The sequence below is a fragment of the Oncorhynchus tshawytscha genome, linkage group LG15 (assembly GCF_018296145.1).
Source record: "Oncorhynchus tshawytscha isolate Ot180627B linkage group LG15, Otsh_v2.0, whole genome shotgun sequence".
Classification (NCBI taxonomy): domain Eukaryota; kingdom Metazoa; phylum Chordata; class Actinopteri; order Salmoniformes; family Salmonidae; genus Oncorhynchus; species Oncorhynchus tshawytscha.
The window spans coordinates 26731188-26757721 of record NC_056443.1 but is presented as its reverse complement, the minus strand read 5'-3'; the positions used below and the strand labels follow the sequence as shown (position 1 = coordinate 26757721).

The 26534-nt window shown below is 41.0% G+C and overlaps 2 protein-coding genes across 2 annotated transcripts in view; both read right to left on the bottom strand.

The window, feature by feature from the left end:
* The window catches only part of LOC112214749 (protein Dok-7), a 38539-nt gene extending 19103 nt beyond the window's left edge, over window positions 1–19436 (bottom strand). The window contains exons 1-6 of the mRNA XM_024373740.2: window positions 19343–19436; window positions 19199–19244; window positions 16775–17005; window positions 13633–13833; window positions 3275–3394; window positions 30–134 (exon numbers count right to left, since the gene is read on the bottom strand). Coding sequence (XP_024229508.1) covers window positions 30–134; window positions 3275–3394; window positions 13633–13833; window positions 16775–17005; window positions 19199–19244; window positions 19343–19396 — 757 coding nt within the window. The 5' untranslated portion in view covers window positions 19397–19436. The remainder of the gene's footprint in view (window positions 1–29; window positions 135–3274; window positions 3395–13632; window positions 13834–16774; window positions 17006–19198; window positions 19245–19342) is intronic.
* Window positions 19437–19724: 288 nt separating this feature from the next.
* Window positions 19725–26534, bottom strand: part of LOC112214748 (hepatocyte growth factor activator) — a 16212-nt gene continuing 9402 nt past the window's right edge. Inside the window, exons 9-14 of the mRNA XM_024373738.1 lie at window positions 26338–26435; window positions 22544–22829; window positions 21684–21823; window positions 20913–21053; window positions 20494–20636; window positions 19725–20023 (exon numbers count right to left, since the gene is read on the bottom strand). Coding sequence (XP_024229506.1) covers window positions 19850–20023; window positions 20494–20636; window positions 20913–21053; window positions 21684–21823; window positions 22544–22829; window positions 26338–26435 — 982 coding nt within the window. The 3' untranslated portion in view covers window positions 19725–19849. The remainder of the gene's footprint in view (window positions 20024–20493; window positions 20637–20912; window positions 21054–21683; window positions 21824–22543; window positions 22830–26337; window positions 26436–26534) is intronic.

Here is a 26534-nt window from a genome sequence, read left to right as displayed (position 1 = left end):
GGAATAGAATAAACGAAGAGATACAGCACCTGTGACGCTCTGGTGAGACAGCATGTTGAGTCGTTTCTCCAACTCCTGGGCCTCATGGTTCACCCTCTTATCAGAGTAGGCCTGGTTAGCGACAGCGTTGGTGTCTGTCAGAGTGAAACACACAACAGTGTTCATTTTATTTGACCTCTATTTTACCAGGAGTCAACAGTCAACAACAATACGTAGTATCAATAACACACTAATACAATGATGAACTGAGCTGCAGGATAGGAACGAAACTGCTTATGGAAGTCACCATGAGGCCGTTGGTGATTTTAAAACAACAGAGTTCAATGGCTTTGATGGGAGAAAATTGAGGATGGATCAACAACAATGTAGTGACTCCACAATAATGACCTAAAAGACAGAGAGAAAAGTAGAATAAAAGTAGACAGAATAAAAATATGCAAAACGTATCATCCCCAGCTTCCAATTGGCTCATTCATCCCCCATCCTCTCCCCTGTAACTATTCCCCAGGTCGTTGCTGCAAATGAGAATGTGTTCTCAGTCAACAAGTTACTAAAGTAATACTGAAAAATAACACTGCTTTACACCAGACACTAGGAGAAGAATTCACCTTTCAGCAGGACAATAACCTACAACACAAAGCCAAATCTACGCTGGAGTTGCTTACCAAGAAGACAGTGTACGTTCCTGAGTGGACAGTTTCGACTTAAATCTGCTTGCAAATCTATGGCAAGACTTGAAGATTGCTGTCTATCCATGATCCCCAACACTTTTACAGAGCTTGAAGAATTTTGAAAAGAATAATGGGCAAATATTGCACAGTCCAAGTGTGCAAAGCTCTTACGAGACTTACCCAAAAAGACTCACAGCTGTAACCACTGCCAAAATGTTTTGCACACCGTTGCAAAACATTTTAATACGGTGTGCCCTCTATCTGTGAGGGTGAGAACGCGAGGCCTTTAGAGGGCTAATAGAGAACAGAGTCACATGGGAACACCTTGCTGTTTATGCAACACTACATGTGCTTATTAATAGCACTGCTTGCCACGTGGCCTCTGTGGTACACGCAACGGATTGTTAATACCGCAGCCACGATCTTATATAAGTTACCTTAGTCCTAACCCAAGATCAGCTGTTATTGCTAAATTACATTGATTTCCTGGTCAACCCATATTTTTGAAAGGGTGCTTCCCAAGGGTCATTGTCATTTTGGTTGTGCAAGAAGAGTGCAAAATGACATATATATGGCAAAGGACTACCACAAGAATTTCAATATGTTATCTAGCTGTTAATGAATGGACTGTAATAGCTGACATCTGCTTCAGCTTCTTGTTAATAATCGTGCTCCCTTGCACGAGAAGGGACAGTGGTGTTTACAGAAGAGTAAGGAGACTACACACACAGATTGAGAGAGAGAGAGAGAGAAGAACAGAGTGTATGTACACAGAGTGTGTGTGTGAGAGAGAGGCACCGAGTGTGTGATGGTGGGGGGGGTACAGGGGACACTGGAATCATGGGGATGAGGTTACACACATGCTCAGAGTGATTAGAAGGGTTTGGTGCTCTCTGTTTGTGTGAACTGTGACTTTGAACCCCCCGCTTTCCCTCTGACATCGTCTCCTGTATTTATTCTACTACGCACTACAATAATAGAAAATTAGTGCAAGGCCTGATTGGGCGAGGGGGATGTGTGAACCCAGGAATACCCACACGGCAAATTGACCAGTGTTACCTAGTGTTGATTTTTCAGTGTAACATTTCTAGTGTTAATTCAGCTGTTTAATTAACTCGGTAAGTGTTAAATTAGCACTCATTGGTGTAAAATAACCTGTGTTGGTGTTAATAACCAGTGTTAAACCAAAACCACACCCCTCATTAACATATTTCCCATTATGTTTCTTTCAGTGTCTATGTTTTGTATGTATATTGATTGACTAAATACATTTTATGCTAGTCAAATATAAATAACATGAATTCTTCTAAACTAATCCAATCTGTTACTTGGACTTATTGCACCTGATAATGAAATGATTGTTCCAGTTAAGATGTTTTAGGTAGTCTAATATCTTAGTCTTCCCAACCCGGAAAGAATTCCGAATGTTGCGGGTGAATAAAAATTCCAAATGTTGGATATTCCCACTCTGGCTTTATTCCAACAGATATTATACATCACTTTCCAAGCCAGCATAATGTGACTTGCAGGCCTGATGTTGCCTGTAAACCATGATTTTCAGGCCACTGTATTAGATTGAAACTAGGCTCTCAAAATAAGGCCTTATGAAATACGTGTTGTATTGTGTTAAATAATTTAATTTGAATGATAACATATTTGTTTAGGATTTCACTTGGTGAAGGCCACAGACTGAAAATGGATGAATACAACAACCAGGTACCATATCTGTCACTAACAAAAACAGTCATGGGTGGTAACTCTACTATTCACTTGAAAGGCAAGACACTCTGGGAAATATGCAAATAAGGCTTTACACTAAGCAGTGTGTTGATTTAACACTGAAAATTGTGGACCCTTATAGACACTGGACCAGTGTTGAATGTAAGACTCTCAGTGTTGATTTAACACTGGAGAATTTGCCACAGCTGCAGCGCACACCCTAACCTCTACCGTACCTCTCTCACGATGTGACAGAGCATTCAGAGGTGACTGGATGTAATTTGTTGCTATAGTTACCGTTAGTACAGTGGCTATCCTATTACATATGTATAAGGTGGCCCCGTTCTATATGCTGCTTATGGTACAGTTAGTTCAGTGGTTATCTTATTATATTCACTAATATTACAGTCTGTACCCAGCTAATCCAATTATGTATAAAACAGCTGTCAGTCATCATTCTGTTGGATCAGAGTACATTGCATGGAATCCATGGGACTCAATGTAACATGCTCTGGAAGTGGCTGCATTCCAGAAAGCACATGGGGTGGACCCCTTTTATAGAGAGGATAAATCCCCCTCGAAGTATTTCTCGAATAACACTTGTTTTGATTAAGACGGTAAGTGTTTGATTTAAGTGTTTGCCAACTTAGAAGGCGAAAAGGCAATGGATACTCTACCTCTATATACCTTATCTCAGAATGACCCCAATGGATACATTTCATCCATCCCCATTTAAATTGGACAGAAATTTGCTAAAGAAATACCCCCCCGCTGCCATATGTCCTGTACGCCACCCTGGTCAGTCTGTGCTTGTTTCGGCAAGCCCTATATCTAGCCGTGACAACCTTCATACCTACGCATCAGTAAACACCTTTGGTACTGACCTGGCAGGACTGGCCGAAGTCCAAAAGGGCATCTGCTGGGGGAGATGCCTCTGACGATGCAGTCGAACAGAAAGCTGATCTGCTCACCCTCCACGGATGATAGGAAGAAGACGCCAGCCCCTGTAGAAAACACACATAGCCCGACGGCTTAATGTCACATTCCACTCTTTAGATTATGTTGAATGTTTCACTACACTCGTCTGGGTCAATTATAAATGGATGGAAGTAGAGTACAGTGATGCATCTTTGTACTGGCCAGTTGGCTCACAAGCTTAGCAATTGCTAGCACCCATTCATTTTGTTTGCAGACTGAATGGACATGATTCTGGATTGTCAACCAGACAATTGTTGTCCATTCCAACTTAGCCAGAGAGTGAAATAAGAGCAACCTCATAGATATAAAAAATTAAAAAACGCTGAAGTTAGATGATGTTAACCCACTACATTCTAAAATATGTACATAAGCTACAGGTAAATAAAGCCTCACACAACACAAATTAACTGTAAAAATGTCAATCTCTGATATACAGCTCCGGTCACTCAAAATGTCCAATTAAAAGCGTAACGTTGGTATAGGTTGAGAGGGAGTTAGGGTTAATGGGGTCAGGACCAAGGCTGCTAACCATCACCCCCAAGCCTTAGACACACGAGGGAGGTCACCAAGAGGGTCCTTCTGTCACTTGGTCCTGAGACCACCCACCACAGTGCTGGCCACATTCTTTAGATGCCCCCGACCCTAAGAAGAGGTCAGAGGTTAGCAGCTAAGACCACTCAGACGTCTACACTGAGGGGGACTCAAGAAGCATGTTACAACATCTCCCGTCTGCAGTCATCTGTTGTCGTCTATCATCCTGTTCTGAGTAAAATTGCTAATTCACAAGGTTAATTAACAATCTGACTTGAGAATCATTTACAGTATTCATGGATTCTCAATAGCTGCAATGTCTACTACCGCACCTATGTATTGATTTATGTCAGTACTTGGGTGGAAAGTAATCCATCATTGTTCACCTGAATTATGAGTGGTGCTTTGAAGACAACGCAAGGCTCTGGCTACAACAACAACAAGCAACAAGTGAAATAACATACTTCCTGAACGATGACATCATGAAAAGGCTTCAACAAAGCTAAGCAGCACATCTTGCACACTCCCCACCCTAACGTAATGAACCCCTTCACTTCTGCCTTATAGAGTCCGAATCATAGGACATAACCAAGGCTCAGTGATTTGCTGGGGGGACAGGGTTTTAGACTGGCATGTAAGTAAACTCTAAGCTCTGCGGTGAAGCAGTGCGAGTCAATTTTGGGTCTCTTATTTTTACCCAGGATCAGTAGCAGTTGACAGTTGTCCAAGCAGCGGCCAGGGTTGAGGAGTAACATATTACGTTTTTTTGTAACAGTATTTTTATTGGAATTTCACAATTTTCACCCATATTAAGAGATACAACAACAGAGACAAAGCACACAGAACAAAAACAAGAAAAACAGCACCCACTTACACATATCTATGTGCATATATATACACATACATACATACACACATATACCCATGCATATACACACACATACATACACGCACGCACACACACACACACACACACACATATACACACCCATACATACGTACACCATTTTCCTCTTCCCGCTCGGTGCTTCTCTCACCCCATCACCGCGTCTCTCAATACATACATTTTAAACAAACTTACAAACAGAAATTAAACAAAAAAGCTCAGTTTAAACCAAGAGGTTAGGTTCCACACATGGAACGTACAGTGTAGTTCTGAAATACATAGATCCCCGCCATTCTAAGAGAATCCTTGCAGCATAATAGCTGATACCTCAGGTTCTAGGTAATTTAGATAAGGTTCCCATACTTTGTAGAACTGGTCTGTTTTAGAATGCAATGTACATGTCAGATATTCCAGAGGCACCCATTCAAATAGTATCTTATGCCAATCTTTAATAGAAGGAACCTTATCACTAATCCACTGTAAAAGGATGTTTTTCCTCGCTGCGAAGGTAAGGATGTTGTAAAGCCTCCTTTTACCGACAGAAGTAACATGCCTACTAGGGAGACCTAACAGTAAAGAAACTGGGTCCAATTCTAGATCAACCCCTAGGATCTTTTCAATTTCTTGCAGAACACCAGACCAGTATCTTTGTATTTTGGTACATGACCATAAACAATGTGTTAGGGTGCCTGTATCAGTTTTGCATTTAAGACACTGAGGGGAAGAGGAAGTGGGGCTAAAAGCATGTCTGCGATTTGGGGATATATGCAATCTGTGTATTATTCTTAATTGGATTGCTCTAGTACGGTTACATATAGATATTGTTTTTGCATATCTCCAAATGTCCTCCCACATCTCTTCGTCAATAGTAACAGACAATTCTTTCTCCCACACTTGTTTCACCCTCTGTGTGTTGGCAGCAGAAAAGGACCTTAAAGTATCATAAAACAGACTTACAGACATTTTCCTTTGTGGGAAAAAAAAGCATTCTTTCAATGACAGACACATCAGGGTTACCAATTAAGGTGGTGCTCTTCAGAATATAATGTCTTACTTGTAGGAAGCGGAAAAAGTCCTGCTTTGGGAGTCGATATTTCTCGACCATCTGCTCAAATGACAACAAAATCTTATCAGCAAATAAGTCATTTAGCCTGCGTATGCCCTTATTAAGCCATAAGTTAAAGCCAGCATCCAGCAATCCTGGACTGAAATCTGGGTTGTTAAGAATTGGGGTAAGAGCAGAGGTTAGCTTGGACCTTCCCAGGAAGCGTTGAACTGACCTCCATACTTTGAGTGTGTTAAGTGTAATGGGATTATTGCAGTGATCTTCTACAGACTTGAAACTTCTGAAAAATAAAAGATCCTGTAAGGGGTATTTTGAAAGAGAAGTCTCAATGTCTAACCAAAGAGAGGAGTCATCATTTGTGATCCAGTCAGAAATATAACAAAGTTGGGCACACCATTGATAGAACCTGATATTGGGCAGGTCCAAGCCGCCCATAGAACTTGGCAGCTGCAATATTGCCATCTTAAGTCTTGGCTTGCGTTTACTCCATATAAAGGAACTTAGCCATCCATTTACATCCTTTATTACCTTATTGGAGAGTAATACTGGGATCATTTGGATTGGGTAAAGTAGTCTAGGTAAAATGTTCATTTTCAAGAGGGATATTCTACCCAACCAAGAAATTGGGAGAGAGTTCCAGCGCTCCAGATCCTCTTATTGTATCAAACAAGGGAACAAAATTGGCTTTGTACATTAGCTGGAATTTAGGAGTTACAAATATACCCAGATACATGAAACCTGAGGGAGACCATTTAAAAGGGAAGGGGGGAGAAGTATTAGGTACAGAGTGTAGGCTACCAAGTGGCATAGCCTCTGACTTAGTAAGGTTAATCTTGTAACCTGAGAATTCGCTGAATAATTCAATAATATTAATAAGAGATGTAATTGAAGTCTCGGGACTAGAGATGAATATCAGGACATCATCAGCATACAAGCTTATTTTATGGTGAACATCACCAATGAGCAGCCCCTGTATAGCAGGCGTTACCCTGATGGCCTCGGCCAGTGGTTCCATAACGAGTGCAAAGAGGAGGGGGGATAAAGGACAGCCCTGTCTGGTACCTCTGTGTATAGAGAAGCTATTTGACCGTAGCCCATTAGTAAGGACAGCAGCCTGAGGATCATCATATAAAACTTTCACCCATTTTATAAAGTTGTCCCCCAGACCAAATTTATTTAGAGCAAATAATAGGTAAGACCACGCCACACGATCAAATGCTTTCTCAGCATATTACGTTTTTTAAAAACTGTAATCTGTTACATTACCAGCAAAAATATTGTAATCAGATTATAGATCCTTTTGAAAAACTTGATTATTTTTAAATTCAGAAAGGATGTTTGCCCCCCAAAAATGTGACACCTTTCTGCTTTCTCAATGACATTAAAATATGCATTGAAAAAAGTTGCAAATTTAAGTTTGTTCTGCCTGAGCGAGTCAGACGACAAGACCACTATGAGGACACCAAATGCGTTTTGATGGAACGCGAGAAAATAGCAGGAATATTAGTCTTTTGTAGGCTACAGTCCAAGCTATGTCTTCCAATGGTGCGACTGCTGTCGGCATCCAAAGTTTATCCAATTTGAATAAACGCTTGGAGGTAAGGATGTAGCCTTGCGGTGATACGGAAATCAATTAGGTCTATTATAGGCTACATAGGCCATGAATATGAATCACACTGCTGCTCGGCTATTGTTTTGGATGCTTTTCAGAAATGTTTTTGTATATTTAAACCCAATAATGGTTGAACGGAAGTAGTTTAAACTGCCTATCAATCATTGTTTTTGTGATAAAGAAACAAATCGGAAGCAAACAGAGCAAAACAAGAGTTTCTATTGGGTAAATTCAGGTAGGTTCCTCCCCGCTTCGTTCTGTTTGCTTCCGTTTAAGAAATGTTTTGCACCAGAATCGACGTAATGAAGTGGACAGCCAGTGAAAAATGCACTCGTGACAGCTGCATCGTGCGGATCCCAGCCTATGGAATAAAGGTTTGAGTTCCTCCCTTCTAAACTCCCCCGTTATGTTGTGCTCCATACGAGTTCAATTTAAGATGACCATGAGTGGGCGTTTAATGCTCAATTTAATTTGTGCTAGTTAAAAATATACACTGCTCAAAAAAATAAAGGGAACACTAAAATAACACATCGTAGATCTGAATGAATGAAATATTCGTATTAAATACTTTTTTCTTTACATAGTTGAATGTGCTGACAACAAAATCACACAAAAATTATCAATGGAAATCAAATGTATCAACCCATGGAGATCTGGATTTGGAGTCACACACAAAATTAAAGTGGAAAACCACACTACAGGCTGATCCAACTTTGATGTAATGTCCTTAACACAAGTCAAAATGAGGCTCAGTAGTGCGTGTGTGGCCTCCACGTGCCTGTATGACCTCCCTACAACGCCTGGGCATGCTCCTGATGAGGTGGCAGATGTTCTCCTGAGGGATCTCCTCCCAGACCTAGACTAAAGCATCCGCCAACTCCTGGACAGTCTGTGGTGCAACGTGGCGTTGGTGGATGGAGCGAGACATGATGTCCCAGATGTGCTCAATTGGATTCAGGTCTGGGGAACGGGCGGGCCAGTCCATAGCATCAACGCCTTCCTCTTGCAGGAACTGCTGACACACTCCAGCCACATGAGGTCTAGCATTGTCTTGCATTAAGAGGAACCCAGGGCCAACCGCACCAGCATATGGTCTCACAAGGGGTCTGAGGATCTCATCTCGGTACCTAATGGCAGTCAGGCTACCTCTGGCGAGCACATGGAGGGCTGTGCGGCCCCCAAAGAAATGCCACCCCACACCATGACTGACCCACAGCCAAACCGGACATGCTGGAGGATGTTGCAGGCAGCAGAACGTTCTCCACGGCGTCTCCAGACTGTCACGTCTGTCACATGTGCTCAGTGTGAACCTGCTTTCATCTGTGAAGAGCACAGGGCGCCAGTGGCGAATTTGCCAATCTTGGTCTTCTCTGGCAAATGCCAAACGTCCTGCACGGTGTTGGGCTGTAAGCACAACCTCCACCTGTGGACGTCGGGCCCTCATACCACCCTCATGGAGTCTGTTTCTGACCGTTTGAGCAGACACATGCACACTTGTGGCCTGCTGGAGGTCATTTTGCAGGGCTCTGGCAGTGCTCCTCCTGCTCCTCCTTGCACAAAGGCAGAGGTAGCGGTCCTGCTGCTGGGTTGTTGCCCTCCTACTGCCTCCTCCACGTCTCCTGATGTACTGGCCTGTCTCCAGGTAGCGCCTCCATTCTCCATTCCATTCGCTGACAGACACAGCAAACCTTCTTGCCACAGCTTGCAGGAAGCATGTGGTCACCACCTGCAGAACCACTCCTTTATTGGGGGTGTCTTGCTAATTGCCTATAATTTCCACATGTTGTCTATTCCATTTGCACAACAGCATGTGAAATGTATTGTCAATCAGTGTTGCTTCCTAAGTGGACAGTTTGATTTCACAGAAGTGTGATTGACTTGGAGTTACATTGTGTTGTTTAAGTGTTCCCTTTATTTTTTTGAGCAGTGTATATATTGGCCTAACGGACACATGCTCAAACTTGGACACTTTTGATAGACTTAAACAGCTGCAAGTTATGGAGATATTAAAGTTTCACCTACAAAAACGTAAACAATAGGCCAATAGCAAATGCATCCAATGGAATACATTTTTCAGGCAGAACTGGGTGATTTCCGCTAGATGGGCCAAGTCAAAATTTGCTATATTGTAAACATTTATGGGGAAGAAATTAGCTTTTTGGTCTTAATTTGAGGTTAGGGTTAGCACTGTGGTTAAATTTAGGGTTAATTTATCCTTAATCCGAAAATGTGGTTCGCATCGCCGTGCGCCTACCAAATTTTGTAACAATGCGGAGAATTCCGTACAGCTCCGCATTGACATGATTGTTTGGCATTAGGTGGGGGCAGGAAGTCCTGTACAAACACAAACTCACTTCCTTCACAACAGCTCTGCGCTGCCGATACTGCACAGCCAATGTAGACGTCGGATTGACCATGCAGCGGTGTTTAAGAGGAAAGTAAAAGTAACTGAAAGTAATCCGATTACGTTACTGAGTTTGGGTAATCCAAAAGGTATGTTACTAGGTATGTTACTGATTACAATTTTGGACAGGTAACAAGTAACTAACAGATTACATGTAAAAAGTAACCTGGCTAACCCTAGCAGGGGCCATTAACTGACACCAGCAGCAGTAGATGAAAGCACTGAATGCACATTAAGTAACTCGTAACTGTAAAGGATTACATTTAGAAAGGAACCTACCCAACACTGAATGAGCACTGAGTAACTAGTAACTGTAACAGGTTAGATTTAGAAAGAAACTACTGAAGCACTGAATGAGCAGTGAATCATATGGGAACACGCTTATTCATGTATATCTGCGTTCAGACGGCCTTGTCCCTGCTCTTTAAAATCATTATAAAAGCCCTGTATTCCTCAATGGAAGTATCCTTAGTTTTGAGGTCTCTTTGGTAAGCTGCTGTCCAGTGCAGACTGTCTGTAGACTGGTCTGGACAGACTGGTCTGGTCTACAGACTTTGAACAGACATTAGCTTCCAGCTACATAAAAAGCAGTAAGAATATTTCCTCTCTCGTTATACTGTAGCTTTGTTATCCATCCCCATTCCCATTGTCATAACATGGCTTTGAAACATCTCAGTTTTGATATTTGACAATCCCTGGGAGTTGTTTTAGACCGACTTTGAGCCTGGCCTTAGAGATAGTCTACATGGGAAAGACTGAAGAGGCCAGTTCACCACCAGACACCATGCAGCAACGTTACCCCCCAGCCAGAGGTCCAGTAACACTGTCGCCCCACTTCTCCATCTGCTGTGGATAAACTGTGCTGCGAAAACGTATCTCTGGAATGCATGCCCTTCGCGACACTTAAACATTCAGACGCACCCATGTACAGATCCCATGTACACACACACACACACACACATGTTTCCCGTCTTTGAAAAAGGGATGTGCTTCCCTTTTATTTATGATGCATGGATTGGAAAACTCTCCCCGAATGTGATCTTTGCGATATTATGTTGCGCCTCTAGCCGAAGATTGAATAGAGCTAAATGAATCACGGATCACATACTGGAGTCTCCTGTTTCCAGTTCATCGTGTGTATTAATATTACTCTGATGTCTTCAGCTATGCGGCGTACTTTGCGTTCCTGTCTGTGTCCACTACAGGTGTTGACACGCGTCCTTTCCACCTTTAACGGTTTCGAGTCTATTCCAGAATGTAAAACTGCAAAATACCATATCACAATCACATACACATGTCACGGCCATGGAAATAAACTTAATGGGCTCTCTGCTCAAGTATGACTTCATTGACTTTATAATTAGAGATTAAGTTTTGACTTGGATTGGATTTCTATTCAAAGCTTGCATGCTTTTGTGAAACAAAATCGGCCATGACAACAAGTACTTTATTTCATGTCGTCTACCCAAGTTACAAAAGCAGATGTTTATACGTCTGATCCATCTTGTCTGATGACTCAAACTGAATTCTTCCGCTGTTCTATGTTCACTACATACTTCAGTCTGAGACTGCCATCGTTGAAGTCGTTTGTGGTGAAGTCAAAATGAGAAGTCATCAGCGATTGGATCATCTCTAACCAATCAGAGTATTAAAGCCAAAGATGCATTTTCAAATGCCGCTTTACCCACGTGTGTTCTTGCCCACCCAACCCATCGATTTTTGGGACCAATCAAATGGTCCAGAATGGATTTCCATCCTAGAAATCATCAGTTCCCGACTCATTGCGAAAAAAGAAACTAACCCACAAAGAGCTATTTGTATGATTCTGTGTCTCGTCAAACACCATTGAGCATATTTAATGTAAGTCTGGCCCCAAGGATGAGTCATAAAAATTAAGAAAAATCCAGCAACTCTGTTTACCACTCTCAGTAGTCATAGTCCCGACACTAATGTTCTCCGCCTGAATGATGCCATTTGGCACGTTGTTCCTACAGGGTAGACGACTCAGAGAGAAAAAAAACAGGAAAATGTAATGATCTAAATCCACTGAATGCCAAACTCATCTTTCATGCTCTCAGTGATGAGATAAATCCCAGAAACATGTCAATTAGATCAACTTGTGGAGTGATACAAGCGACTGAAAGCACATGCCAACATACGCTCCATGTGAATTTAACAGGGTTATATTGGTGATTCCCCTTGCCAATTTATTGTTAAGCCAATGGGTTTTTGGGTTTGAGTTTGTCTTGCCTTCACCTACTCAACATGGCATCTTATTGGCTGGTTTGCGTAGCTTGCTTACGAGGGGGGATGTTCCAGTTAGAATCGTCCCAGTGAACAAGCACCAAACCAGCGGTAAGTTGTTGGTTGCAAAGCACTGTACATCAAAAGTGATTTTTATACTCTCAAGTGATGATTTAAATGTACAATTTATATCAAATTGTTTGTCAATGTTATTCGAACATCACACATAAGATGCAGCGGTTTTTGGAGAATATTTGTTGTGCATTTTGTTGTAGAGAATTCCCGCCAGTACTAGCTAGCAACTTACCGTGTCTGGTGGGGGGGGTTTCATATATTTTGTACGGTGCGTGAGTGCAGAGTTGGATGGGTGAGACGTGCATTGCATGACGTGCAATTTTGTGTCGTTCTTATCAGGTACATTGTTAAAGATATTATATTGTAATTGTATTATTTTGGTAACTGTCCCAGTGAACAAGCACCAAACCAGAGTGCGTGAGTGCAGAGTTGGATGGTGAGACGTGCATTGCATGACGTGCAATTTTGTGTCGTTCTTATCAGAATAAAGCTACATGACTGGTGCTACATGTTGGAGTTCCGTGTCGATGACTGATTGTACACAACGCAAGACGAGTACTGTTACATGAACATGAAACACATTTTGTAAACAGTGGTACCGAAGTCTAGTAACCAAAGTAAGTGAACAATAAAACTTGACAAAAGCTTGGATATGTCGTTTGAATGAACTTCTGTAATTGTCCACTCAATAAAATCAAGTTTAGTCCCAAAGGTCATCATAAATAATAGCCATTATATACAGGTAACTGACAAAATAAAGGAATCACTTGAGTAAATGAGGGATACAAAGTATATTGTAAGCAGATGCTGCCACACAGGTGTGGTTTCTGATTATATTAAGCAGTTAACATCCCACCATGCTTAGGGTCATGTATAAAAAGTGTTTCCCACCACCATCGACAAAACACCAAGTTATGGAATTTCTCATGGAAGAAAGGTGTCACATCCCTCCAATAGTGTTCCAGACACTTGCGGTATCTATGTCAAGGCGCATTGAAGCTTTCCTGGCGGCTCGTAGTGGCCAAATGCCCTATTAAGACACTTAAATGTTGGTGTTTCCTTTATTTTGGCAGTTACCTGTATAACCCACAGAAAATTCCTTAATGCCACATTCACCTTGAATTTGAGTCTATCAAAGATCAACTGTGGGGTCTGATTTCCTGTTGTTATGTACTGTATTGGATTAGTATTCTTATGACCAAGCAGAAACAGACGCTTTATTAGTTCCATGATACTTAATCAGATCATATAGTCATATGGTCCAAGACAGTCCAAGACTAATCTTATAGGCCATTGTGCTTAGATTTAAAGGATCCATCTGCTAAAGCCTAATGTCAAACTGGAAATCTCCAATGACAATGCCATTCTTCTTTTTCGTGACACAATATGAGAGCACAATGGTTAGTAGCTGTAGCACAACAACAACAGCAACATCAATCAACTCACAGTAGCCGCATCGCGTCCCCCCCTCAAAGACGAAGCCGTTTGGTACAGGCCCATATCTGCGCAGGTCTGGAAGGTTCCACTGTCCGATGATAACGGGGAGAATGTCCCTGACCAGGACCAACAGGTTGTTACACAAGTGAAGGGTCGCAGGCCCGCTCTCCAACATGGTGCCTGGTAAGATACCAACGCTAAACCTGTGGACTGGACAGAGAAGAAGAGAAGTTGAAAACCAGTTAAACAAAATACAATAAAAACAAATTATTGTTTTAATATAAACACATCACTACCTCGACACAAACAATTGTTTAAGTGGTACCCAATAACTAAAAAAGGGAAAGAAATAACAATTTAATCCTAAACATTATTGCTCCAGTATGGCTTTGATATAACTGTATAGTAAAAAATAAAGGAAAACAGTGCATTGAGAGTGAGATCGGTAAGCTGAACAGAGTAGAGCTCAGATCTGAAGCCCAAATGTAATGAATCAGAGCTTGTCACAAACACCAATGTATTTGACTCAATATTTTTGCTAATGAGCAACACAATAGGAACAGCAGGCCTGGTCAGGGTAGGAACCTGTGATGTCTGTTTATCTGTTTATTAAATGTTTTAAGTGTGTGTGTGTAGACTTTTGGGTGTTTTGTGTATGTGCATTTTAAGTGCTTGAGAAACAGTGTGTGAGTATGTGTACAAGTGGGAGTTCCTCGATACCAAACAGGAACTACATTAAAATACATGAGTGATATCAGTGAGTAAACTATGTTAGAAGAGAGATTGATGGCGCCAAAGATGAGAAAATGTCAGCCAGTCCCGGCGTGTCATCGCTCAGTTTGAGAAAGATTCATGGGGTGTCACAAATCACAACAAAAGCACTGGCACACAACGGCCCTCAGCCACAGGCTGGCAGGTGACATTTCTGCGTGCCTGGTCACAAGTCAGCAAGACGGTGGGCTGAGCACACCCCCAATCACATCGACAGGGCTGTAGTGGAGCGGGTCGAGAGCTTCAAGTCCCTCGTGTCCACATCACTAAGGATCTATTATGGTCTACACACACACCGACACAGTTGTGAATAGGGCACGACAACACCACTTCCCCCTCAGGAGGCTGAAAAGATTTGTCATGGGCCCTCAAATCCTCAAAAAGTTCTACAGCTGCACCATTGAGAGCATCTTGACTGGCTGCATCACTGCTTGGTATGGCAAATGCTTGGCCATAGACTGTTCTCTCTGCTACCGCACAGCAAGCGGTATCGATGCACAAAGTCTGGAACCAACAGGACCCTGAATAGTTCCACCCCCAAACTAGTTAAATAGTTAACCTAATAGCTACCTGGACTATCTGTATTGATCCTTCTTGCACAAATGTTTTTTAACCATCATATACACATACTGTTCATTATCTGTCACTTCATAATTTATTTTATTGACATCTGTGGCATTGTATTGTGACAAAACTGCACATTTAAGAGTGGCCTTTTATTGTCCCCAGCACAAGGTGAACCTGTGTAATGATCATTCTGTTTAATCAGCTTCTTGATACACTGTATATACAAAAGTATGTGGACACCCGCTTCAAATGAGTGGATTTGGCTATTTCAGCCACGTTTGTTGCTGACAGACGAGCACCCAGCCATGCAATCTCCAAAGACAAACATTGGCAGTAGACTGCCTTACAGAAGAGTTCAGTGACTTTCAATGTGGCACCGCCATAGGATGCCATCTTTCCAATAAGCCAGTTCATCAAATTTCTGCCCTGCTAAAGCTGCCCCGGTAAACTGTAAGTGCTGTTATTGTGAAGTGAAAATGTCTACGAGCAACATCGTCCCCGCCACGAAGTGGTAAGCCATACAAACTCACAGAACGATATCCTGGTAAAATGTGATTGTATTGAACAGGGCTACTTACAGAAAGTATGGACTTGTTTCTGGACATGGTGGCCAGCTACAATACAGGTTTTGCCCTAATAGAGGAATAAAGGTCTCTGGGGATGTTTTTTGTGGTTCAGGCTAGGCCCCTTAGTTCCAGTGAAGGGAAATCTTAACGTTTCAGCACATAATTACATTCTAGACGATTCTGTGTTTCTAACTTTGTTGCAACAGTTTGGTCATGTAGTGTATCTACCTCAATTACCTCGTACGCCTGCACATCGACTCGGTACTGGTACCCCATGTATATAAGCTGTCATTACTCATTGTGTATTTTATTATTGCATGTGTTACTTTTCTATTTTTTCTATATTTTCTTTCTCTCTGCATTGCTGGGAAGGGCCTGTAAAATAAGCAGTTCACTGTTAGTCTACACCTGTTGTTTACAAAGCATTTGAAGAATAAAATTACATTTGATTTGATTTGACACTTCACACCAGAGCACGACAATTACCACACTCACTCACAAACACACAGTGGAACACACACACACACTGGCATTTACATTGCACACACACACACAAGCACACAGGGCAGCTGCAATATGTACGCCTGACCATTCCAATTACACTCCACACAATAGATCCAATACATCAGATTTTTTTTACACTCATTTGTTCCACAACACAATTCAACTGGACTCTGTGGAGTCAATAAGAGTTCTACAAAATATAAATTGCCTTATTAAACTTCTACACCAAAATCAGAGCATAAAAATGTCAAAACACATTAATGAATACATATTTCCGGATGTTGACAGGGATATGAGTAGATACAACCAGTTATACCCCATTCCATGCTCAATCAGTCATCAAACTGACATCTGAAACACCTTACTGCTTACTTTGAAATGATTTGGTTTGATGCACATGTTATGTAAATTCATATTGCACAACACTCAGGTCACCCAGAAGAGCACGTCATCGGTGAACACTGTCAACAAGGACCTACCCGTAAGACTGCCTGTTGCCTAGGATGTAGTGTAGCAGATACCAATGTGCCAAGTCCAGCTAAAAACACGCTGATTTGACTCAACACCTAACAGAGTTATATACATTACATACTACCTACATGGGCCCTCTGCAATAACCATCATGCTGAAGGGGACACGGATGTCCGAGGCTAAAATCTACTACTTATTACTTCACAAACTAATCCACAAAGTACAAATATCAGGCACAAACAATGACTACCATAAACCAGTGCATCTCCCACCTTCCCCCAGACTGTAGCGGATGCGGATGTCCCAGGCCAGCAGAGCCTCCTTTCTGTCGAAGCCCAGCATGACAACCTGGCCCAGGCAGATGATGACCAGCGTGTAGCTCACCCCCTCATAGGAGAGACCTATCTCCAGACCACAGATGTCCTCCAAGGTGACACTGACCCTCTCCCGGTGGCCCTGGGCTTTATCCGACTTGTCTTTGTAGACCAGAAGTACCAAGCAGTCTGGGAAAATTGGGAGAGAAGAGAGATCATAAGGAAAAACTTAAGTTTCACAAAATTATGATCTATAAAATTATGATCTATAAAATTATGATCTATAAAATTATGATCTATAAAATTATGATCTATAAAATTGATGATCTAGAACATTTGTGTCCTACAACATAAAGGGTCAGTTTCCTGGACAGACTAATATTATTCTTGGACTAAAAAGTGTGTTCAAAGGAAATGTCCTTTGAACGTGCTTTTTAGTCCAGGACTATGCTTAATCTGTGTCCAGGAACCTGGCCCACAATGTTTAGTCTTAAAGCAGTCTTAGTTGTTAGTGAATGTAGAGGCTAGGTATGAGGAAGTTAATTACAGCCAGGAAACGTTGTTATGCATTGAGTTATCATTGTATTGAGAAGCTTTCCAGTGAATAGGGTGGAGTGAGAATCAATTTGAGCTTTTTATTGTATTGTACTGTATTGTATTGTACTGTACTATACTGTATTGTACTGCATTGTACTATATTTTATGTTATTGTGATATATTGTACTGCATTGTATTGTACTGTATTGTACTGCATTGTATTGTATTCAAATATATTGTATTGTATTGTACTGTACTGTATTATATTAAACTGCATTGTGTTGTTTTGTACTATGCTATAATAAATTGTATTGTAATTTATTGTACTGTTTTGTATGGCATTGTACTGTGTTATATTGCATTGTAATTTATTGTAATGTATTATTTTATTTTATTGTATTATGTTATATTTTATTATATTGTAATGTACTGTAATGTATTCTATTGTACTTTATTAAATAGTATTATATTGTATTGTAATTTATTGTACTGTAATTGTTGTACTGTAATTATTGTACTGTAATTGTATTGTACTGTATTATATAGAATTACATTTTATTGTAATGTATTGTATTATGTTATGTTGTTGTATTGCATTATGTTGTATTGTATTGTAATGTACTGTATTGTATGATCAGTTCTGAGGTGGGAGGATGAAATAGGGGAAGAAGAAAGACCATTAGAAAATGTGAGTTTTATACTCGACTTCAGTACATCCTTACTGTCTAGGGAAGAATATGAGTTAAATAAATGGACCATATTGTCTGGCCTGCTTCGAAAATGTCAAAAGGACTCTGACTTCCAATATTATCCTGAAAGGCTACACTCAACACAATGATAAGTCAATCAGCGACTTTTGCACTTTGAGTAAACCTGTTGACAGCACCTGACACTTGTAAGACATGGCCAGAACCCATAATATGCCAGGCCTACTGTAAATACCAGTACCTCTTGACATAGTATGAAAGGCAGGGGCAATGGTTATCTTGGGTGCTTGGCTTTACTGTGGCCGTACAGGCATTTGGTGAAAACAGACAGTAGTTGGTCCACAGAAGTTGGTCCACAGTAGTGCTCCTCGCTACTGACAACACATGATATCCCACAATAACATTGTGAGTGCATTTACTGTTAGATCTGAACCACAGAAGGTTGGTGGCACCTAAATTGGGGAGGATGGACTCGTAGTAATGGTTGGAGCGAAATGGGTGGAATGGTATCAAATACATCAAACACATGGTTTCCTTGTGTTTGATGCCATTCCATTTGCTCCATTAAAGCCATTATAATGAGCCGTCCTCCCCTCAGCAGCCTCCACTGATCTGAACATATGTAATCAATAGACACAATAACTAGCCTATAGCACAGTAAAGGTAAGCACTTCCAATCAGAAGACTATAGTTTAAATTCTTAATAACTACAGACACATTTGACATAAAACTTCATTTCCTACATTGTAATTACAGCGTAATGGCCGGATATAAACCAGTTATAAACACACACACAGCAGCGGTCTCTTTAAATGTAGCCTAGCACCAGAACACATTAACTTTAATATGGGGCCAGCCAAAGTTTGAAGGAGCAACCCAAAATTCGAAACTATCAGCACAGTAGCCTATGCATGGGAAAATATTGAATTCCATGGCATGCAGTAATGCAACTTTGTTGCTTTTTGGGGATGTTTAGTAGGCTAAATGACAAGTAGAAAGTTATTTATTGATTTACTACGGTAGTAGGCCCACCATATAATATACATTTAACAAAGAAAAACAAAGTAAAGTTATGCGCTGATGTTTTTCTAACAGCGTATGTTACGCGCCATCGAATAAAGAACAGTGAGAGACGTACCTGCTACGGGCGATGGCTTGCGGAGTGCGACCCACCTATCCTTCCACTGAAAGAGACAACCGTACGAAACAGACGCAACCGTTAATATATTGTATAACTTTGATGCACATTCATATTCACTGAATTAATTTGTTTTGTAAACACCTTTTTCCCATCTCTGAATTTGACATATCCCTCCACGACAACTGAATCCGTCATCTTCAGTCATGGTTCCAAACCAAACAGCTGCGGTGTCGCTGTCCGGTGCCCGAATGAGAGGTCATTTTCAAAATAGCTTTAGCCTACTGCTGAGGGGCACACACTCCCCCCTTGTACACGCGCTCCGTGCACGCCCATCCGACCCCAACGCAAACACACAGAACCGAACCCACCCAAACTTACAGAATTTTCCAGGTGATTTTTCAACAGGTGATATTAATCAAAATATATTAACGAAATCCTACTTGCAATTGACTAAATAAGTTGAAGGTTATCATTTGGGGATGGCTCACTAACAAGACATAAATAATGAATTGTTACACACACATTTAACAATATTTACAATGTTTATTCAGTCACAAAATAATATTTATTTCACAGTTGTGCAAAAATCACTATTCTTCCACAATAGGACACAAGTTGTAAGGTTCATACAATAAGGCTGATGTCCATTCATTTAGACTTGGGCTTGCGCTTGATAATTGTGTTGATCCAGTTGACGTAGCTAACAACTTTGGTGTAGACACCAGGCTTCCCAGTCTTTCCACAGCCATCACCCCAGCTGATGACTCCATACAGGAAGCTGACGTCATCCTTCACACAGGCCAGGGGGCCTCCTGAGTCACCCTGGGGGAACAAGCAGACACACACACACAAACAAACCGGCACGCATGCACACACACACACGTGCACACACGTGCACACATGCGCACACACACACACACACACAATGAGTCATCCCCTTGAAACCTTATATTACACAAACCAAGTGCACTCCTACCTACATTCAATATTTGTGTCATTACAACACAACATATAAACAAGGAAGTAAGTTAACCATAACCTTTCATTAAAGAGAAAGCAGCTGAAAGCCATGCAATTTATACAGCAGCCTCCTCCATATGCATGTTCTGTGAATGCAACCCACTATACTCAAACCAAAACAGTCCAGAGGCTCCTCTATATATTATACTGTATCACTCATTACACATCCTTATCACATGGCTGACTGTACAATGTACAAGAAAACATTTATGCTCTTCTATTCTAATCTAATTTTGATCCAGAAAAGGAGCCCTAGGTCTATGCACTCTTACCTGGCAGGCATCCACACATCGGTCAGTCCCAGCACAGACCATGTTGGATGTCACATGGTTGCCGTAGACTTCAGGCTGGATACACCTCTCAAACGGGAAGATCCTCACCCCGGCCTCCTGCAGGTTGCTGTATTTATTTGCCTCTTTTGGAAAATAAGGCAAATAAATGCATAATGGCTTGGATAGAGTTATACACTGTAAGCAATAGGTCACATGATAACAATTACAGGCATGTAAAGACATGAATAGGACACATGGACCTATATGGAAGAACATGTGATTGGACATGGTGCATTGACGTCTATTTGAGATGTTACATTGTTGTGATATGAAGACATTTTAGACCATAATGACATATCTGACCAGTACAGTGAAGGACACGCAATACACCAGATGACTGTTTTTGACACAACACTTACTCTCATGCATGTGGCCCCAGCCAGTGATTTGACAACAGTAGTAGTCTGGGAAGGTCATGGCTTTATCCGGCAGGCAGATAGGCTGTATAAATTGAGTCCTTCTCACACAGTGGCCATCTTGTTTTTTCAGTTTCACCAGAACTGTTGGAATAGAAACATTCTTATCATAAGACAGGAAAAGGTGAAGAAGAGTTTTATTTATTTCATCTTTATTTAGCCTTGGCGTGTACATTAAGAACCCCTGTTCATGTCCTACGATTACGACCTGGAGTGGGGAAGTCATTCAAATAAGTTATAGAACGCTGTAGGATGTAGTGTAGTCGTTATTCAAAATCTTGAATCATGAAAACACAGAACGATTGCTCCACTATTAAATAATGTCTGTTTTGCTTTCAGAAAATAGCTCTTGTAAAATTGGGAAAGATCAGAAAAGAGAGAAAAAAGTGAGGGAGTACCTTTTGAATGGACACAGATGCTCAGACACTGTCATACCCAAATGTATGTGTATGTATGTGTGTGTCTGTTTGTGTCTTCACATTGGAGACAGCTGTTCCAAGATGCACAGCTGCGAGCACAGAGCGTGCGCTGCCGACACGTAGACTGGGGTGTGCGAGAGTGTGTGTGTTTCTTTGTGTGTGGGGGAGTGTTGTAGTCTAAGATGACGTGTGTGAGTCAGTGTTAGAGCATGTGCAATAATGTAAACTTTGTGTGAGTGTGTGTGTATGCAAATAATCAGTGAGAGTGAAAAGGAGCGTGACATAGTATATTTACCAATGTCATGGAGAGTTGGATTGAAGACAGAGAAACGGCCTGGAAAGATGTACTTCTCCACTCCAAAGGTTTTGGTGTCCGAAGTTGTAACGTTGAAGTTATGCTGACCCAGAATCACACGGATCTTCGACACAAGGGGACTGAGGACAGAAACACATCCTTCTCATCATTCTCTGTCGCTAGTAGTGGACCATTATGTCGCATGAATTCACTTGAATACAATTATATTTCATTTGTATGATATCAATAACTTAAGTCCTGGGGCAGTCTGTATCAAGTGTCTCAGAGTAGCTGTTTTACTCAAACTCAATATTTGTGTCTAATTATACTGTAGTTTGTGTTCATAAAATAGCAATGTTACGGTCAAAGTCATGAGCGTCTGTGAGCAAATGTGAGGTTGAAGGTTGAATGTGAAAGCTAGCACCCTAAACCTCGTATTCTCTGCTGCCTTAAGTACCAGTGCAACCATTGCAAGCAAACACCTATACAAATATTGAAATGATCAGACAATCTTTATTTCTTACTAAGCTTAACATTTATTTGTTATTGTACATGGTCCCTCAAGAAATGCAGCATGGTAGAAACAGGTGACAAAATAAGAAGCACCCTACAATAAAAGGTTCTACCTAGAACCTAAAAGGGTTCCAATTCTGTCAAAGGAGAAGCCTTTGACGAACCCTTTTTGGTTCCAGGTAGAACCCTTTTGGTTCCAGGTAGAACCCTTTTCGGTTCCATTTAGAACCCGTTCCACAGAGAACTGACTCATAGTGGCATAAAATCCAAATAGGTGATGACATAATCAACACAAATGGATGCTCCAAGTAGTAGTGTAGTGTCTATATCCTCTAATTCTACAGTACCTGCGAAAGAAGCAGTGTGCGGCAGAGACCACCCAGCAGGACGAGACCAGGGTGCCCGCGCAGAAGCTGTCATCTCCTATGTAGAGGGCTGCCATCCAGGGATGGGTACCGGGCAGGGCAGAGCTGCCACCCAGGATGCGACCCTTGGCCACTGATATCCTCTTCTTATGCCTCTTTCCGCACACAGGCTTCTTGGCTGGCTTGGCGTCATTGGTTTGGTTGGTGTCAGGGAGGACGTTAGGTGGCGGTGGCGGCCGTGGCACCTGTACCACTCTCCGAGAAGAAGCTGTGTGAGGGAACAGGGAAGCAGACTTAAAGTAACTATCCAGGGAAAACGTCACTTTTAAAGTTCATATTCTGTTAACTCATACCCAAATAACATTGTTGACTCGTCCTATACTCGTATTTGTGGCCAAAGGATAATTTTAAGAAAAAACACTCCCCACCTCAAACAGACTGTTTCACAAACACTTCCTATTTCCTCATAGAGAATGATGTTTATTGTACCTTTATTTAACTAGGCAAGTCAGTTAAGAACAAGCTCTTATTTACAATGATGGCCTAGGAACAGTGGGTTAAGGGCCTTGTTTAGGGGCAGAATGACAGATTTTTAGCTTGTCAGCTCAGGAATTTGATCTAGCAACCTTTTGGTTACTGGCCCAACACTCTAACCACTAGGCTACCTGCCGCTCCAGATGTGATAGCCCTGAGGAGGATGAGCTGGCCAATCAGCGGTCTAGAGGAGGATGAGCTGGCCAATCAGTGGTCATTCATATTTTAACTCAAGATTTATTACGCAAAATTTTTGAAAACATGATTCCACTTTGACATTATGGGGTATTGTGTGTAGGCCAATGACCCCAAAAAATCTCAAATCCAATCTATTTTAAATTCAGGCTGTAACAACAACATTTTGAAAAATTCAAGGGGTGTGAATACTCTCTGAAGGAACTGTAGGTCATATTTCATACAAATCTGGAGTGACCAAGTTCACATATAAATTCTCATTAAAGCAAGTCTAAGAAGCGGTAGACGTTTCCCATTTCTATGCTTTTAGTTCTTAAGTTTAATTTTTCCATCTTTTATCTTCATTTGTGTACACCAGCTTCAAACAGCTGAAAATACAATATGTTTGGTTATGGAAAATAGATTTCACAGCGATTTAGATGGTACAATGATTCTCTACACTATACTTGCTTAATTTGTCACATAAACTGAAATTAGGCGAACTATTAGAATTTTGGCAACCAGGAAATGGGGGAGCGATTTCTGCATATTACATATTTAAGTTTAGAAGGGCTTAATTTCAAATCAGTTCACATTCACTGTGAAGAGCACTGATTTCATTGTCAACATGTGATAGGGTAATACTAGTCATAAACTGGTAATACTAAACTACTAGTAGTAGTAGTGTTCTATTACTACTACTACTAGTGCTGCTGCTACTACTAGTGCTGCTACTACTACTACTACTACTACAAATACTACTACTAACACTACTACTGCTGCTACTAGGCTTAAAATTACTACCTACCAGAATACAGTTAATCGCTACATACAAGGCTTCTAAGTATACCTCTTCTTATCATTTTGGACTTTACCAGTGGCTCATTTCCCCCTGAAAAGACAACCAACAAATATAGCTGTTTTATAGTAAGTATTGAAAAGAATCCCAATAACACATTGCCAGAAATTCAGATTAGCATACCATTTGTCACCCAACATTTGCCATTCAATGCCGTGGTGGAATAGCAGTTGGCCCAACATTTTCTTTGCTTTCTGTGCATACCCACGACATCATGACATCGATATAACAGAGCCAAGTTGGCCGAGTTACTGCAGAAGCATTTAGCACTTTCTGAGTGATACTCAATTTCCTTTTCTCAATTAACACATTTTTCTTAGCTATTCTGACTAACTTTCTATATAAACATTAGGCTACCTGTGTCAAGACAGCATTCTCTTCTGAGTGGTACAGGAAAGTTAAGTGTAGTATAATTCCAAGAATCTTCTTTTTATCACTAATAGGGCCATTTGTTTATTAAAAAGTGCTGAGCTTTGAATTTTACGTAGGGCGAGGTATCATGGGTTATGTCACTGTTCTGTGAAAGCAGAGAATAACATTTTGGGGGGAATATAAAAACAGAGAGGGTTCTATTCCACTTAAATGAGATGCAGCTTTTGGTGAGATTCAGAAAGCTGCCCAACTCTTCATTACTCATTATAATACAGTAGGGGAAAGTGAGGTAAATTGAGCTATTTTTTACATTCAGCATCATTCCCTCAAGGGAAATATTGTATTAATTCTAACAAAGATACTTACATATATTTCAGGATGTTGTGTATCCCTGGAAATGATCAGAATTTATGTAAACATTACAGTTTTGAAAACAGCTTTTCCAAAAAATGTAGTCTCTTGGCACAACTTATGGGGTAAATTAAGCTGCGGGACAGGGTAAGTTAAGCCGCCTACACAATTCTGTACTGAATGAAATATTACCACAACCTTTTTAAAACCATGTCTATCTTTAATTCCCAAACACAATTCAACACAATCACAATCGCTTGTTTGTCTTTAGAGTGACTAGAGTGACTAACAAACACTTTGTACTTTTTATACACTTTTAACATAGGCCAGGCCCTGTTATTACCTCATATCCCAGGGATAATGCCTTGCATTACTCCTGGGAAGAAAACATTTCAATTTGTCTCAACTTACCATTGGCTCAACAATTTGCTCAACTTACCTGATGGCCATTGGCTCAATTATACCCCAAGGCAAATGTTTTGGCTATATTAGCTCACACAGCTACAAGGATACACTTTCATGCTAGGTTTAGGACCTCATATTGAAGCTTATAGAGACCCCAACTGATATATAGAACAAGTTAGTATTATCTAAAAACAATTATCTAGATACTTTGGTTTGGATACAAGTATCATGAAACACAATTAAATTAATTTGACTTAGTGAAAATCTCTTTCTTTTTACCTAACTTACCACTTTTTCCATGTGGTTTTTTCCTCCTCAGACTCCATGAAATGATGACCTCTTCCTAAACATTTGGTCAAATTATACGTGTATGGTTTCCTAGAAACAAGGATGTCTCAACTTGACTCAATTGACCCCACTCTCCCCTAAACGTTTTAAGGGAGTACAAATTGAAGACTGACAAATGCATATTTCACCCTCGATCAAGGATAAAGCCCCTCACGAATCAGAGAGACTCTCTGAGCTCTATTATTTGTATCAGGTTCATTTAACCCAACTTTATTTTCTAAAGTAAACTTCATCCACAAAGGTATAATCAATCAATCCTTTAAATGGAGTCATCTAACAAGGTTATTCATAGTGAGATGACAAGGGCATGTCTCAAAATGACCAGATGACTACAGTGGCAAATATTCATGACAATCAATCTCACTCAATGAATTACATAGATTTTGAAAACCTCAAATTTGGCACCCCTTGGGAGCATGTTCCCACTTCCACCCACTTTTATCTAAAGCATCAACCAGCCCTGTTACACTCGACGCATAACTTTTGCCAAGCGTGACAACACTCCCATTAATTTCAATGAAACCTGTGCGTCAGCAGTGCTGCTCCGCGAGAAGCTTGCTCGGCTCAGCTTAAAATAATGCTCTGGTTCTAACTTCAAGATTTCGACACACGGCTCACGCCCGAGAACACTTGCTAAAGTGGCTTGTGCTCTTTTCACTCTGGGAAACATTAAGCTTCCAGTGCAGCAGCTAAAAAAACACTGCTTTCGTGATGCCCCAGTACAGTTACTCACATGAACGCATGACACAAGACGGAACGTCACAGTTCTCCCAGGAGATGGCTCTGTCATTGAGGGTGTAGCACCACGGCATCTTGTCCCCGTCTGGGTTTCTGGACAGTGGACATGTTATGCTGGTGTTATGACACACTTTACAGGACCCAGGCCTGGACCCCAAAAGAGCAAGCATAAGCACAGTGCCAAGGAAAAAT